This window comes from Motacilla alba, chromosome 23, assembly GCF_015832195.1.
Source record: "Motacilla alba alba isolate MOTALB_02 chromosome 23, Motacilla_alba_V1.0_pri, whole genome shotgun sequence".
Classification (NCBI taxonomy): Eukaryota; Metazoa; Chordata; class Aves; order Passeriformes; family Motacillidae; genus Motacilla; species Motacilla alba.
In genome coordinates, this window is record NC_052038.1 from 6412826 (window position 1) to 6426444 (window position 13619).

At 62.7% G+C, this 13619-nt stretch overlaps 1 protein-coding gene across 1 annotated transcript; it reads right to left on the reverse strand.

The window, feature by feature from the left end:
* Positions 1 to 359: 359 nt before the first annotated feature.
* Positions 360 to 7947, reverse strand: LOC119711175 (terminal nucleotidyltransferase 5A-like). The gene is made up of 2 exons (XM_038161018.1): positions 7519 to 7947; positions 360 to 3858 (listed from the first exon to the last, which is right to left on the reverse strand). The coding sequence occupies exons 1-2, from the start codon at positions 7693 to 7695 to the stop codon at positions 2839 to 2841; spliced, it is 1197 nt and encodes a 398-aa protein (XP_038016946.1). The 5' UTR covers positions 7696 to 7947; the 3' UTR covers positions 360 to 2838.
* Between the last annotated feature and the right edge of the window lie 5672 nt (positions 7948 to 13619).

A 13619-nucleotide genomic window follows, 5' to 3' on the forward strand; every position in this document is an offset into this window, starting at 1 on the left:
CATCTCGGGCTGGAGGGCAGCCAGGGCTGGAGGAGCTGCAGCCAGTGCCAGCCGTGCCACCCGCGGCACGCAGCTCGTCCTGGGACAGAGCCCTCCCAGCCCTCACCTGCCCTCCTCCAGGGGGAAGCAGCCTGCAGGTGGGTCAGAACCAAGCCCGAGGCTTCAGGCACCGCCTGCTGCTCTCGGCAGCGGGGATGGAGCTGTGGAAAGCAGCAGGGAGGGTCCTGGTGCCACCCCAGGCACCTCCCGCTCCAGCAGCAGGGAGAGGGAAGAGGCACAAGAGCAAAGAGCAGGGTTCTGCTTCAACCAGAAACCTCCCTCAGCTGCAGGAGGGACCTGAGAGCAGCCACGGCACCTGCCAGGGCTCAGAGCTGCTCTGGACTGGAGCAGGGGCTCAGCCTGCCCCTTGCCAGGCGCCCAGCTGCTTCTGGGCCGGGAGTTCAGTGGGAACAGGGCTGGGTCACCTCCTGGTCACACCACCCAGATGGACAAGCAAATAAAAATAACCCAACAAATTTGAATACACTGTATTTATTCGTAACAGATTCTAAAGAATCTAGTGAGTCTATGTCAAGCCCATCGCATGACAAGTGATACAGGTGTAGGAAAAAAAAAAGACATTTAAAACAAACAAAACAACGAAAAAAGAAAAAGAAATCAAGTGCCATTCAAGCTACTGGAATCTTCCAATTGCCCCCTCACAGGAGGCAGCACAGTATCACTGCAAGGTCTAGAAAAATTCAGGTTCAAGCCACTCACAAGAGTCCCACCACACACACTCCATAATCCAAAGTGCAATCTCAATGGCAGGTCGCCCTGTCGAGCTGCTGGCTGGAGGGGATCTGTTTGGACACCTCAGAGGGAAGGAGGGAATCTCATTTAGTGTGTCTGTGGGTAGGAGCAGCCTGTAAAAAACATGCTACATGGCATCTCTGTTCTGTTTCAAATGCAAGGAAAAAAATCTCATCTCGCTCAGAGCCGCAGGAGCGGCGCAGTCAGGCTCCCAAAAGCAGCCCCAAACCAGTCTGACCTTGCACGGGAAATCCCAAGCTCCCAGCACAGGGATGAGGCTCTGGGGAGCTGGGGAGGGCCACGAAGGCTGAGCTGAGCTGCAGGAGGCAGCCAGAACCTGCAATAAGCACAGGGTCAGCGCCACTCCGCCAGCTCCTGCTGGGCCAGCTGATGGCAAGTGGAAGAGCCACCCCCACCCCCCTCACATTGCCCCTACCCCAAAAAAGGTACCAATCTGGCTATACACATTCCAAGGATCTAGTCTTTATTTCAATCTGCCCGGCTGTTACAGTTTCGTCACAAAAACAACAAAAAAAAACCCCAAAAAACACAAGTTAGTAAAGGTACTGGAGGAGGTCGGCCTCGGAGGGAGGCAGCACCGGGAGGCTGAGCTGTTCCCCTGGAGCAGCATCCCTGGGGAATGCCTGCTGCCTGCCCATGAAACCTGAGACCTCTGCGGGCAGCCCAGGCACCTCCGTGAAAAACTTCTGTGCTCCAGACACTCAAGAGCTCAAAGCCACGCAGGACTGAGAGAGCCAGACCCTCAAAGCACCAGAGGGTCTGCCTAGAAGACGTTTTTTCCCTAAGGCAAACTAACTTCACCCCCCTTCCGCCCCCAGGCTCCATTTCTAGCTAGAGAATGAATTTCAAATGCTGTCAGTGGCTCACACAGGGAATCACAGAGCTGGGAATAGGCTGCTTTGGAGGCAGGGCCTGCCCAAGGGATGATCTCCAGCATGAAGAGGTCTGTCCACCTCCCTGGAGGACACAGTGACAGCTGGAAATGACTGACCAGTGACCTGGATGGTTTGTGCTTCAAAGGACAAGCCTCACCTTCCCCGATGGCCCAGCTGGCCTGTGGCTTTGTGCCTTAAAATCACACTGCATGTCAAAAAATTAAAAAAAAAAAAAAAAAAAGGTCAGAAGAGCAGCATTTCAAATTCCCCTAGGAAAAACAGGAATAGGTATGGCAGCCTGGGGCAGGCTCCTGCACAAATCATCTGCCTCATCATTCAGGAACTCTACTACATTTTGGCACTGCAGACTTGGGAGCTTGAAGAGATCCAAGTGTAGGTCCCTGCTGCCTTTCTTCCAGCAAGCCCTGCACAGCATTTCCCCCACCCCCTGCCCCGTGCTCCCAGCCTCAGGCAGCCCCACTTGGGCAGCTCTCTGCTCCAGCTGGTCCTCCACAGGCAGCAAGCCGTGCCCAAACCCCTCAGCCACACAGAACCTGCTCTGGCCTCAGCCAGGATAAGAAATGATCTTGCGACCCTCCCCGCCCACGACAGAAACGTTTTCCCCTTCAGACATTCCCCAGTCAAGCTCTGGGCCATCAGCCCCCGCAAAAAATAATAAAGGTTTACAGTACAGTTGTGTTTATATTGTTACAGGCACTTAAACAGGATTCTTTGGTCCTTCAAAGGAATTAGCCACCCTGGCTTCTCTCGGCAGAAACCACAAGTTTGCACACCCATAACACCTCCTGCACTAAAAAAAAAAACCACAATTCAGATCCATTTCAGGGCAGTGCAGCTCTACCTTAGCGTAATTCTACAGTCTCCCCTCACACACCCCGCCCACCCCACTGCCTCCACAATTCCACAAGGAGTCATTCCCGTAACACTGCACTTCCCATCACAGTGTACAGCAGACAAGGCTCGTTCCAGCAGCCCCGGGAACGAGACACTCGAGCAAGAGTCCAGGAAGTTTCCTTCTGTTGCAGTTCTAGGAAGGTTGGTAGGTTTTATTCTGTTCCCCCTCCCCACCCTCCCAACCCCCCAAGGCAAGGAAATACCTTGGAGGACAGACCCTGGAGTTTGTCCCGGCTCAGTTACAGGGAAGCCACGTGGGGTAGGACTGATTGCAAGGCAGGAAGGGCTGCACGTGGGTCACGTAGTAGTTGAAGTTAATTTCACTGACATAAGGGGCTGGCTGGTAGTAGCAGGTAACGTTTGTGACGGTGGGGATGATGTTCTGCTCAGCCAGGACCCTCACAGCCAGCATGGCAATGAGGTTCAGGGTCTGCCTCCTCTCGTGTCCCATGAGGCACACCGTGCTCTCGTTGACCACCCTGTGCAGGGTCATCAAATAGTCATATCTGTTGCTCTCCATGCCCACAAAGTGGCTCTGCAGGTAGCACTCCAGCTTCCTCAGCTGCTCGCCGATGTCCGAGAAGTCTATGAAAAACCTGGAGCACATGTACCTCTGCAGGGCCTTCATGTCCACCTCGGACTTGGGCTTGAAGCCCCTGACCAGCAGGTTGCAGTACTTGAGGAGCCCCCCGCCCCGGATCTCCTCGGGGTTGCGGGTGGCGATGACGCGGTGCCGCAGGTGCTCCATGGCCTCCTCGAAGTCGCCGTACATGCTCTCCCCGGTGACCGTGGGGTGGAAGTTCTCGGCCATGGGGTTCTCCGAGCACTCCCCGAAGAGCAGGAGCGAGTCCAGGATGATCTGGAAGGAGTCCACGCTGAACTCGAACTGGCGCCGCAGCGAGTCCACGAACTTGAGCTCCACGTTCTTGCCGCTGTTGTTGGAGAGCGAGATGAGGCTCCAGCGGTCGGTCTCGTTGCACACCTTCACCAGCTTCTGCACGTAGGCCTCCTTCAGGGTCACCGGCGTGATCTTGTCCTTGTTGACTCCTTCGGGGAGGAAGTCCAGCAGGCAATCCATGACCACATCTTTCACCAGCTGGAAAACGTCTTCGCTCTTCAGGTCCACGCCGAAGATGAGGTCCAGGTCCTTGTAGCCCAGCCCGCTGTCCTGGTGCAGCACGTGGCTGGCCGCTGAGCCGTTCAGCCTGACGTTGTGCACGGGGACTCCCTTCTTCTCCAGGCGGCTGCGGACAACCTGAGACAGAGGCAGAGTCAGTGAGGGGCAGGAGGGAGCCCTCGGAGCAGCCTGGGGACAGCGGGAGCGCTCACACGGGTCACTCCAGTGCGAGGCAGTAAAACAAAAAGCTAATCCACAGGAAATAGGTCACTTTGGAAAGCATCCCGACTCCTGCCAGCAGCTGGGGGTGGCTCTCCTTTACTTATTCCCTGGCATTAGAGATCTGACTGCACACGATCAGCTGTTCTGCTTCAATGCAGGGTCTGCTCTCCCTGCCTTCCCCACTCTGGCCTGGACAGCCTTCCTGAGCCCATTTTTCGGGGTAGTCTCTGCCCTCCACATCCCCTCCCGGCTCCAGTGACCCAGCCAAGACCAGCCGACCCCAAAGTGACCCCAAGGAGGAGGTGGCAGCACAGCCTGCAGCAGTCCCTGTGGATTTAATCAGGGCGGCTCGCTCCTTTTAGCCATCCCTTCGGCCTGTCAAGATTCATTAAAGGCAAATCAAGATGCCAGAGCAGCTCAAAGGCCCCAGCCAGGCGTATGCGAGTTCATGTCCCAACTAGTAAGTGTATCCTAACAATTTCCAGTGTGTCAGAGCTTGGTGCTGAGCTTGGCGTGCTATCAAGCACAAGAGGCAGCTTTCATCTTACGGGTGTTACTCCGGTGATTTTAATGCTGCCTGCTCAGTCCTGGCACACCCAGCAGCCCCTCCAAAGCTTTGTTCATTTACTGGGAAGCTGAATCACCTGCCTGATTACTTAACAAGCAGGAGGCTAAAATAACCCCCAAGACCATAAAATAAACTATCTGCACACCAGCTTATAATTTGAGTTTAACTCAGCTCAAAGATCCCAGGAAGATTAGGTTTGCACCTTCCAGCAGAAGCTCTTCCCACGTCTCATCCTCTCATCCTGCTTTCGTGTTCCCTTCCAGCCATTTCCCATTTTCCTGGGAGTCCCAACCGGCCAGCCTGGAGCAAGGCCACGGCTTGAAAGAGCCGAAGCTTGGGACACAAATGGACAAATTGGATCATCAAGAGCCAGTCTGACCGGGCCCTTCGGCGCTGGGAGCCTGCCCTAGTTTGAGAGGCCCCACGAACTCTGCATTTCGGCTGCCCAAAACGTGAATTTCAATCCAAGCTGCATCACAAGGGCCAAGCCCTCTCGGCTGCCCTGGGCCCGAGCAGCTCTGGTCCCAGCAGCAGTAAAACTGCCCCTGCATGGGTTTTGTTTGGGAGGAAGAACACAAAAAGGTCAGGGATTGCAGCACAGAGCCCTCATCACATCCCTGAGCCTCGGTGACCACGCCAAGGCCACCAGCAAGCTCTGCTGCTTCCCAAAAACACCCCAGAACAAACCCACGGCTGCCTGCACACCTGGGGGGTGCCCAGGCTCAGGAGGCAGCTTCCCTGGCGGTGCTTCCCCTCTCTCCTGACACGAGCCATCCCTGCTGGGCTGGAAGCGCAGCCGGGCTCCTGGCCAAGCCCAGGGTGACAGTCACATGTCAGCAGCAGGGAACCAGCGAGCCCAGGCCACGCCAGCACCGCCAGAGAAAGAGGCTGATTCCCAGGGCAGGCGGTTTGAAAAGATGGACCTGCTCCTAGAAGACACACAGGGCGAGCAGACAGCACCCAGGGGAGCTGCTGGGCTGGCCCTGCTGCCAGCTGGAGCCACTCACCGGGGCACGGCTCCAGCGCCGCTCGTGCGCTCCGGCTGCGGCGCTCCCCGGCTCACAGGGGCTGGATATAGGTCACAAAGCCTTAGGAGCAGAGCTGGGCCCAGTGCTTGCAGGAGATCTCGTTCCAGATTAATTTCCTAACCCCAAAGAACATCTGCTTAACCCCTTCCTGGGCACGGCTCAGGACCTGCAGCGTCCCAGAGCCACAGGCTCCAAGCTCACTCAGGCTGTCTGTGTGAGATATACTCAGAAAACAGGGAAAGGCCCAGTTGCTCCAGTCGGTGTCATCCCAACCCATCCCAGAAGTCTCCAGCCTGCAGAGCAGCAGGAGCAGAGCACTTGGCCATTCCCTAGGAGCTTCCACCCACCAACCTTCACCGGGAGCTCGTCCCCCCTGGCTGCAGGCAGTGGGTTCAGGGCTGCATTCTCCCCCAGAGGGTTGGATATTTCCAGGGTTAGGCAGCTGCTGACCTGCTTCCCAAAACAGCAGCTCACCTTCCGTGTGGTTGGGATAATTGACTGTGACAGCCAGGCAGGAGCAAATCCTGCTGCGTCCTGACCTGCGCTCCGCAGCTCCCTCCACAACAACAACAGGATAAATAACTGCCTTTTGGGTTACTTGTTCCAGCTTAGTCAGCCCTAAACACAGGCTCTGCCAGCACGGCCGGGCACAATTACAGCCCTCAGCTATCCCGTGCTGGAGGCTGCTGCTGGCAGCATCCTTTGGGCAGCTCCGTGGCACGGAGAGCTGCTGCAGGCTTTGGGGCTGCTGCTCCGTGGCACTGAGAGCTGCTGCAGGCTTTGGGGCTCCCCAGGCAGGGCAGCCTCCTGCCTGCAGCTCTCATTTGCCATTCTGCTCAAAGCAGCCCAAGCCCAGCACTGCTGCCCCCGACAGATGCGGCAGCAACTCGAGGAATTCCAGACCAGCCCTTCAAATGTCACCTTTCCATCTCACTCTAACTATTTCTCAAGCAGCTGAGGCTCCAAAATCCCGGTTATTGTGAAAGCCAGTTGGGTCTTAGCACCGTGAATAGGCTTTTTAATTAGAAGCCAACATGCCCGATTTTACATTTGATGAGTCATTACTGAGGAATGAAGTCGCCTCCCAAATATGAATATGCATCAGCTCATTGGAGCTACATTGTTAGTTTAATATTAAACACGGCTATTACTTGATGGTTAAACTAAGAGGAGCTCGTGAACAAGCCGAAGGCTCGGGCAGGCTCTGGAGAATTCAGCCAGGGGTGCCCAGAAATCAAAGGACACGGACATTTGATCCGGCCTTTGAATTAATCACTCTGCCTCTTCCAACACGAGCCCAACATGTCCACCAGCACGAAGCCATTTCGTGGAAGCAGCTCCAAAAAAAGCCACTTTTGCCCTGGCCACACACATTCCACTGCCTTCAAGGGCAATAAATTAACTCAAAAAGAATAGGAACGAGGTAAGAGGGGAGGAAGGCAAGCAGGATCTATGGCACAAGCCGCAGCAGCTCCAGGCACGGGGTGACTGCCCAGGAGGCTCCTTCCAGCTTCGGGCACCCCTGCCGCGGCTGCTGGCAGGGCCAGCCCCACCGGGACCCCCGGGGTGGGAGCCGAGCCCCCAGCCCCGCCGGGATCATGGGGGCCAGTGTCCCCAAAACTTTTAACCGCGCCGGGGCAGCCGGGCCAGGCCGGCCGGGACTCGGAGCGAGCTGCTCGAGCGGAAGGTGTCCCTGCCACGGCTGAGGCGCCTTTCCCGAGCTGCGAGCCCGGCAGGAGCCCGGCAGCCTTGGGGCAGGATCTCCGGTGAGCCGTGCCGAGCCGTGCCGGGCTGCCCGCGGCCTGCCCGCCGCTCAGCTCCCTCCGCGCCCGGCCCGTCCAGCGGCTCGGGGCTGGCTCGGGGCTGGCTCGGGGCCCGCCGCGCCGCTTATCGCCGCCTCAGCACTTTTCTGTTCTCCGCGAGCCCCGCAGGAGCGGGGCAGAGTCCGGCGGGGCCCAGGCCGCCCCCCGGCCCCCTCACCTGCACGATGGTGCGCGGCCGCACGGACAGCGTGGGGAAGTTGCCGCGGCCGTGGATGGGCACGGCCTCGCCCAGGATCTGGTCCAGCCGCTGCACCTGCTCCCACGTCAGGACGCTGAAGCGGCCGCCGCGCTGCTCCGCGCCGCCCGGAGCGGCCCCCGCCGCCGCCTCCAGCATCGCCCCCGCCGCCGACGGAGCCGCTGGCCCGGAGAGCGCCCGGAGAGCAGCCGGAAGTGCCGGTGCGAGGGGGAAAGCGGGAGGAAGATTTAAAAATGGGGGGAAAGCAAAAAGAAAAAAAAAAAAAAAAAAATCAACCCCCCGAGTGGGGCCGGCGAGGGGCGGGTGCGCGGGGCGCGGCGGAGCGCGGTCGGTGCCCGCAGGGACTCGCTCAGGACCGGCCCCGGCCGCCCCCCGCCCGCCACCGGCTCCGCCGAGCGCTGCGCCCGCCCGCGCCCCGCCGCGCCTCTTATGCACCCGCGCCGCGCCCCATTGGCCCGGCCCCCCGCCAATCCCGGCCCGAGCCCGTGCCCGGGGGGAGGAGCGCGGCTGGATCTGGACCAATCAAAGCGGCGATAAGAGGAAAGGGGCGGGGTGAGAGGCGGGGCGGGCGCGGGGCAGCCCCGCCCCCGCGGCGCGCGGGAATCCCGGCCGTGATTGGCGGGGCGGGCGCGCGCCCGGGGACAGGGGGACAGGGACAGACAGGGGGACAGGGGACAGACAGGGGGACAGGGACAGACAGAGTGACAGGGGACAGACAGGGGGACAGGGACAGAGCCCGGGGACAGGGACAGACAGGGGGACAGGGACAGAGCCCGGGGACAGGGACAGACAGAGTGACAGGGACAGACAGGGGCACAGGGACAGACAGAGTGACAGGGACAGACAGGGGGACAGGGACAGACAGAGTGACAGGGACAGACAGGGGCACAGGGACAGACAGGGGGACAGGGACAGCCCCAAGTGGCCCCGGGTGGCTCTGGGGTTCCTGTGAGACCCCAGCGACCGCCTTGGTGTCCCACCGAGTCACACTCGTGCCACACCAGTGCCCTTGGATGTCCTGTTGGTTCCCTTTGGTGCCCATTGGTGCCCTTTGACACGCCCTCGGTACCCCCACTGATAGCCCACTGATGGCCCCTGCTGCCCCATGACCCGCTGCCCGGTGATGCCCCGGTGATGCCCCAGTGATGCCCCGGTGATGCCCCGGTGATGCCCCGGTGATGCCCCAGTGATGCCCCGGTGATGCCCATTCGCACCCCGTGCCCCGGTGATGCCCGGTGATGCCCCGGTGATGCCCCGGTGATGCCCCGGTGATGCCCATTCGCACCCCGTGCCCCAGGTGCCCTGTGCTGCTGCCCCATCGCTCCCCATTGACTCTCCCTGGAGCGATGCCCGCGGTCTGGCACCCCACAGATGCCCCGTGTCTGCCCCTCCACAGCTCGGTGTCCCCCTCCCGACACGCCCGGCTCCCCCAGGCCCTTGTCCCTGGCCCAAAGGGTCCCCACGTGCCAGCCCTGGCCCCCGGGGACGCAGGGTGCCACCCCGGGGTGCTGGAGCCCCGGGAGCTCAGACCCAGCCCCGAATCCCGGAGCGTGGCCCAGCTCCCAGCCGAGCCAGCGCCTCCCCCCGGGGCCAGCTGTGTCCCCCGCCTCCGAGCGCCCGTTCCCTTTCACCCCAGCAGTTCCCAGCCCTTTGCAGCGCTCATTTCTCCAGAATTCACCCCGCAGACGTTTCCAGCAGGGCCCTCCCTGCTGAGCTGGTGCCGGGGATGGACAGAGCGACCCCAGCCCCACACCTGCGCCTCCCGCTGCCCCGGCTCCTGCCTGGAAAGGGGATCCTTCATCCCCTTCATCCTCAGAGGCCCAGAGCCCCGCCAGGAGACGAGCAGTGCTGATCGTTTTTCACACCCTCGCAGGGTTTGATTGCCCAGGAAACTCCCCAGCATCCGCCCTGGCCCTTTCCACGCCAGGGAGGCCCTGCAGAGCTCTTCCAGGCTGCAAAGTCTGTCTGGCAGATCTGCCACATCCCCGGGGTTCGCTGCCGGCAGCAGCAGAGAGCGGAACGGGGGGAATTGGGGTGCTCAGGAGCGTCCAGCTGGGCTCGGAGGGGAGGGAAGGGAAGCGGAGCCCTGATTCCCCCCGAAATGCTCCCCGGTCCCTGATGCACTGACAGCCAGAGGGGCTCCGGGGGGCTGGGGTCCCCCTCTGCCGGGGTCCCCATTGGGGTGCTCCTCGTGCCACTGTGTGACTCCACCAGGCTGCTCCCGGGTGCTGCCCGCGAGGCTCCCAGCCTGGGCACCGGGCAAGGGCAGCCCTGCAGGAAAGTGATTTTCCAAGGAACTCGATTAAAAATCAGGCAGCTGCCTCGCATTGCAAAACCCTCTTGCCGCTGCTGGAGGAAAGGCTGGCTCGGGGAGGGTTTCCCAGGAGGCTGAGAGGGCCAGATGGCTTTGGGATGGATCCCCAACGGGGGGATGCAGCAGGAGGGAGGGCGACCGGGGCTGAGCCCCCCACGGGGCCGGGGGGACCCAGCCGCGGCAGCCCTGGCGGATCCAGGCAGGGTCGGGGCGCTGCAGATCCCCCCGGGATGAGCTGGGCTGGCTCTGGTGCTGTCCCCGGGGGACAGAGGTGCTGCTGCTCCAGAGAGAAGCTCGGTCCGACCATCCCCCGGCCAGGGATGACCCCCGGGAGCCGCCGGCAGCGAGCCCGGCGCTGGGAATGGCACCAGGGCCGCTTCCTTGCGGCTCAGCGAGGGCCAGCCCGGCCTTTATTCGTTTGTTTTGTCGGCAATTAAGGAATCATCGTCGTCTTGGGGTGAAAGGCGGGCGGATCCCGCCTCCCGGGGGTGACACCGGGGTGGCGGAGCCCCTGTGGCCATGCGGGGGTGGGACAGGGGCTGGGCGGGGGGCGGCGGCTCGGGATCGAGACCCCGCTGGCCCCGCGGCTCTGGGGTCGGCAGCGCCCGGGCTGCCCGGGGGACCCTGCTCCATCCCCGGGATGGAGGGAGCGAGGGGAGGAGCGGGGACCCCCCCGGTGCCCGGGGCACGGGAAGGAGCACGGGGGGCGGCGGTGGGACCCCCACGCCGAGCGGAGCCCCTCGGGGCGCGGGGCACCCCGGGCGAGCCCGGTCAGTGGGGAACTGGGGCACGGGAGCTGGAAGCGGCCGGGAGCGGGACAGCGGGTGAGAATCTCTTCAGCCCGCAGGGAAGGGACCTCGGGGACTCCGTGACTCGCGTGGGACGGCTCCGTCCCACTCGGCATTAAGCAGGGCGTGTGCCACCTCCCTGAGCAAGCAGCAGGGACCCAGCCCTGCTCCCGGAGCCACCAACGTCACGCAGCCGCCCCGGGGGAGCCGCAGCGCCGCTGGCGGCCGGGGGCACGCCGGTTCCCGCTCCCACGGCAGCGCCCGGGCACCGCCACCGCGCTCACGTCAGCCGTGTCCCGGGCTGGCCCTGTCCCCGTGCCCGCAGCAGCTGTCCCCGAGCGGGCACCGCTGTGCGTGGCTGCCCCGCGAGGGCACAATCTGTCCCCACGAGGGCACAAACTGTCCCCACGCGGGCACAAACTGTCCCCACGAGGGCACAAACTGTCCCCACGCGGGCACAAACTGTCCCCACGAGGGCACAAACTGTCCCCACGGAGGCACAAACATCCCCGTGCACAAAAGCCACCGTCGCCGGGCAAAGAGCCGCTGTCCCCAGCGCAGCTGCTGCTGTCCCCACTCTCGTCACCGTCCCCACGCCCACGCTGCCATCCCCACGCACATGCCCGTGCCCGCGTGCCCGCTGTGGGTTTAGGAGGTGGAGTCCGTCTCCACGGCCTTGTCCGAATCCTCCCTGGGCAAACACGGCTCCCGGACCCCTCCCAGGCACTCGAGCTGGCTGTCCAGCCCCGCTCGCTCCCACACCGCCGTCCCAGAGGTGCCACCACTCCTCGCTGGCCTCCCTGGGGCAGTGCCACCAGCTGCTGCGGTGGCCGCAGCTTCCAAAGAGGTGTTTCCCCGTGCTGGCCACAGCAAGGCTGGATTTGGCATCAGGGGCGTCGTGAGCCCCCGCTGCACGGCAGGAGCGGTGTCACTCTGCTGCCGCTCTCTGATCTCAGCCTGGCGTCCCTGTGTCACCGCGCCGGACCCCCAGACTCGGCCACATCCCATCCTGGAAGGGATGATGAGTGACGCTGCCGGAGAGGGGCCACCCGCGAGGCCCCGAGATGAAAGGGAGCGCAGGGTGTCATTACTGCAGGTGACACAGAGCTCGGGAATGGCACCTGTCACCTCCCCTGGCTGCTGCAAAATGCTGCCCGGGGAGCGGGGGGTGACACGGCACCGCCGGGCTGTGGGGACAGGGACACAGCAGCAACGTGGCCCCATCACTGCTGTGCCCTCCCTTGAATCTGCCCTGGGGTGCCACTGGCTGGGGACATCCCTGTCCCCTGGCAGCGTGACCTGTGTGTCCCCAGGCTCGGTGGCTTCCCGGTGACACCACGTGCTGTTTTTCTTGGCGTGACTCGTGCCGTCCCGGCGCTGGCAGGGGATGACCCAGCCCAGTGCCACTAATTTGGGGCTGGCAGGGAGCGCAGCCGCTCCCTTGGCTTTGGGGTCTTGGGCCCCGGGTGACACCTGAGCGCGCCGCAGGCGGTGGCAGCTCCAGGACAGCCTCGCCGTGCCCTCGCTGCTCCGGCCTCTCCTCCCGGGCCAGCCGGGAGCTCTGCTCTGGAGGCTGCTGAGCCTGGAGCCGGTGACTCCAGCAGGGATTTCATGGGCACCTCGAGGGCTCTTGGTGCCCGCTGGGGCCGTGGGGACAGTCCCTCCCCTCCTGCCACTCCCTGCACCCCATCTTTGTGCTGGACCGCAGAGGGAAACTGAGGCACGGGAACGCCCGTGTCCTGGCTGGGGCAGGTTCCAGATCTTTAACCCTCATGGATGGGGGCTGTGGAAGGGGCATAAACACCGCGGAACTCACGCGGAAGGACAAAGTCATCCTGCTCAGAGTCCCTTTTCTCCCTGTTCCCGGTGCCACCACCAAGGTCCAAACAAGCTTTGGGAAGGAGAGGGGGATGTGGGGCACGGGGGGCACACAGGGAAAAGACATCACTGTCCGTGGGGCTGGGGGACACGCTGGGGCCCCTCCACAGCCCCCACACTGCGTGTGCCTTGGCACTGGCTCAGAGGTGACAGCACAGCCCTGGAGGGATCATTAGTCCTCCCTCATTAAAGAAGTTACTCACCCTTTGAGACAGAAACAAGAATATCCTGGAAATGCCTCGGTTTGGGGAGTTCTCGCTGTAAAGCGATGACTGAACTCAGGCTGCAGGTGATGCTCCCCAGCACGTGGCCAGGTGAGTTACCTGGGCACTGCTCGGGTCAGCCACACTCCTGCTGCTCCCTCTGTGCCCGGGGTGGGCAGTGGACAAACTACCCCAGACCCTGCTTGGGATGCAAGGGTGGCACCCACGTAACTGGCACGGCCCTGGGCCCCCCGGCACCGCCTGTCACACATCCCTGGCCAGCTCATCCTGCCCAGGAACCCCTCGGGCCACCCCCGCAGCGGGGTGACCCAGCCGAGTCCCGCCCCAGGCCAGGGACCCTGGCGTTCAGGTGTTCTGGGCAGGTGAGGTGCCGCGCCGCGGGATGGCCGCGGGCTGAGTCACGGCTCCCGGCTCAGGGCTTCGGCTTGCAGCCCTGGAACACACTCCCGTCGCAATTCCCCAGAGCCCCCGAGGGGCTGCGCTGCCCTGGGACACCCCCCGCCCCCGAGCGGGGTCCCTGAGGCTGGAGGGATCCGGGGCATTTGGGGCTTGTGGTGCTGCTCCTCACCCTGGGATCCTCAGCACTCCTGGGATGCTGGTGGGAGCTGGCTCCTCTGGGAGGGCTCCTGGGGAAACCCAGGAAGAAAATCACAGAGCTCAGATGTTCCCAGGACCCCTCCCCTGGGCATGGAACCTCTACCCCCCCAGGCCCTGCTGCGGCGCCAGCACAAGGCAGGTGCTGGCCCCTTCTCCCTGGGACAACACACCGGGGTCGGGATGGGCAGAGCCGTGCAGGGACACCGGGCTGGCATCCCGGGGCTGTGCCGGGTGATCCATCCTCCCGGAAAGGAGCCTCCC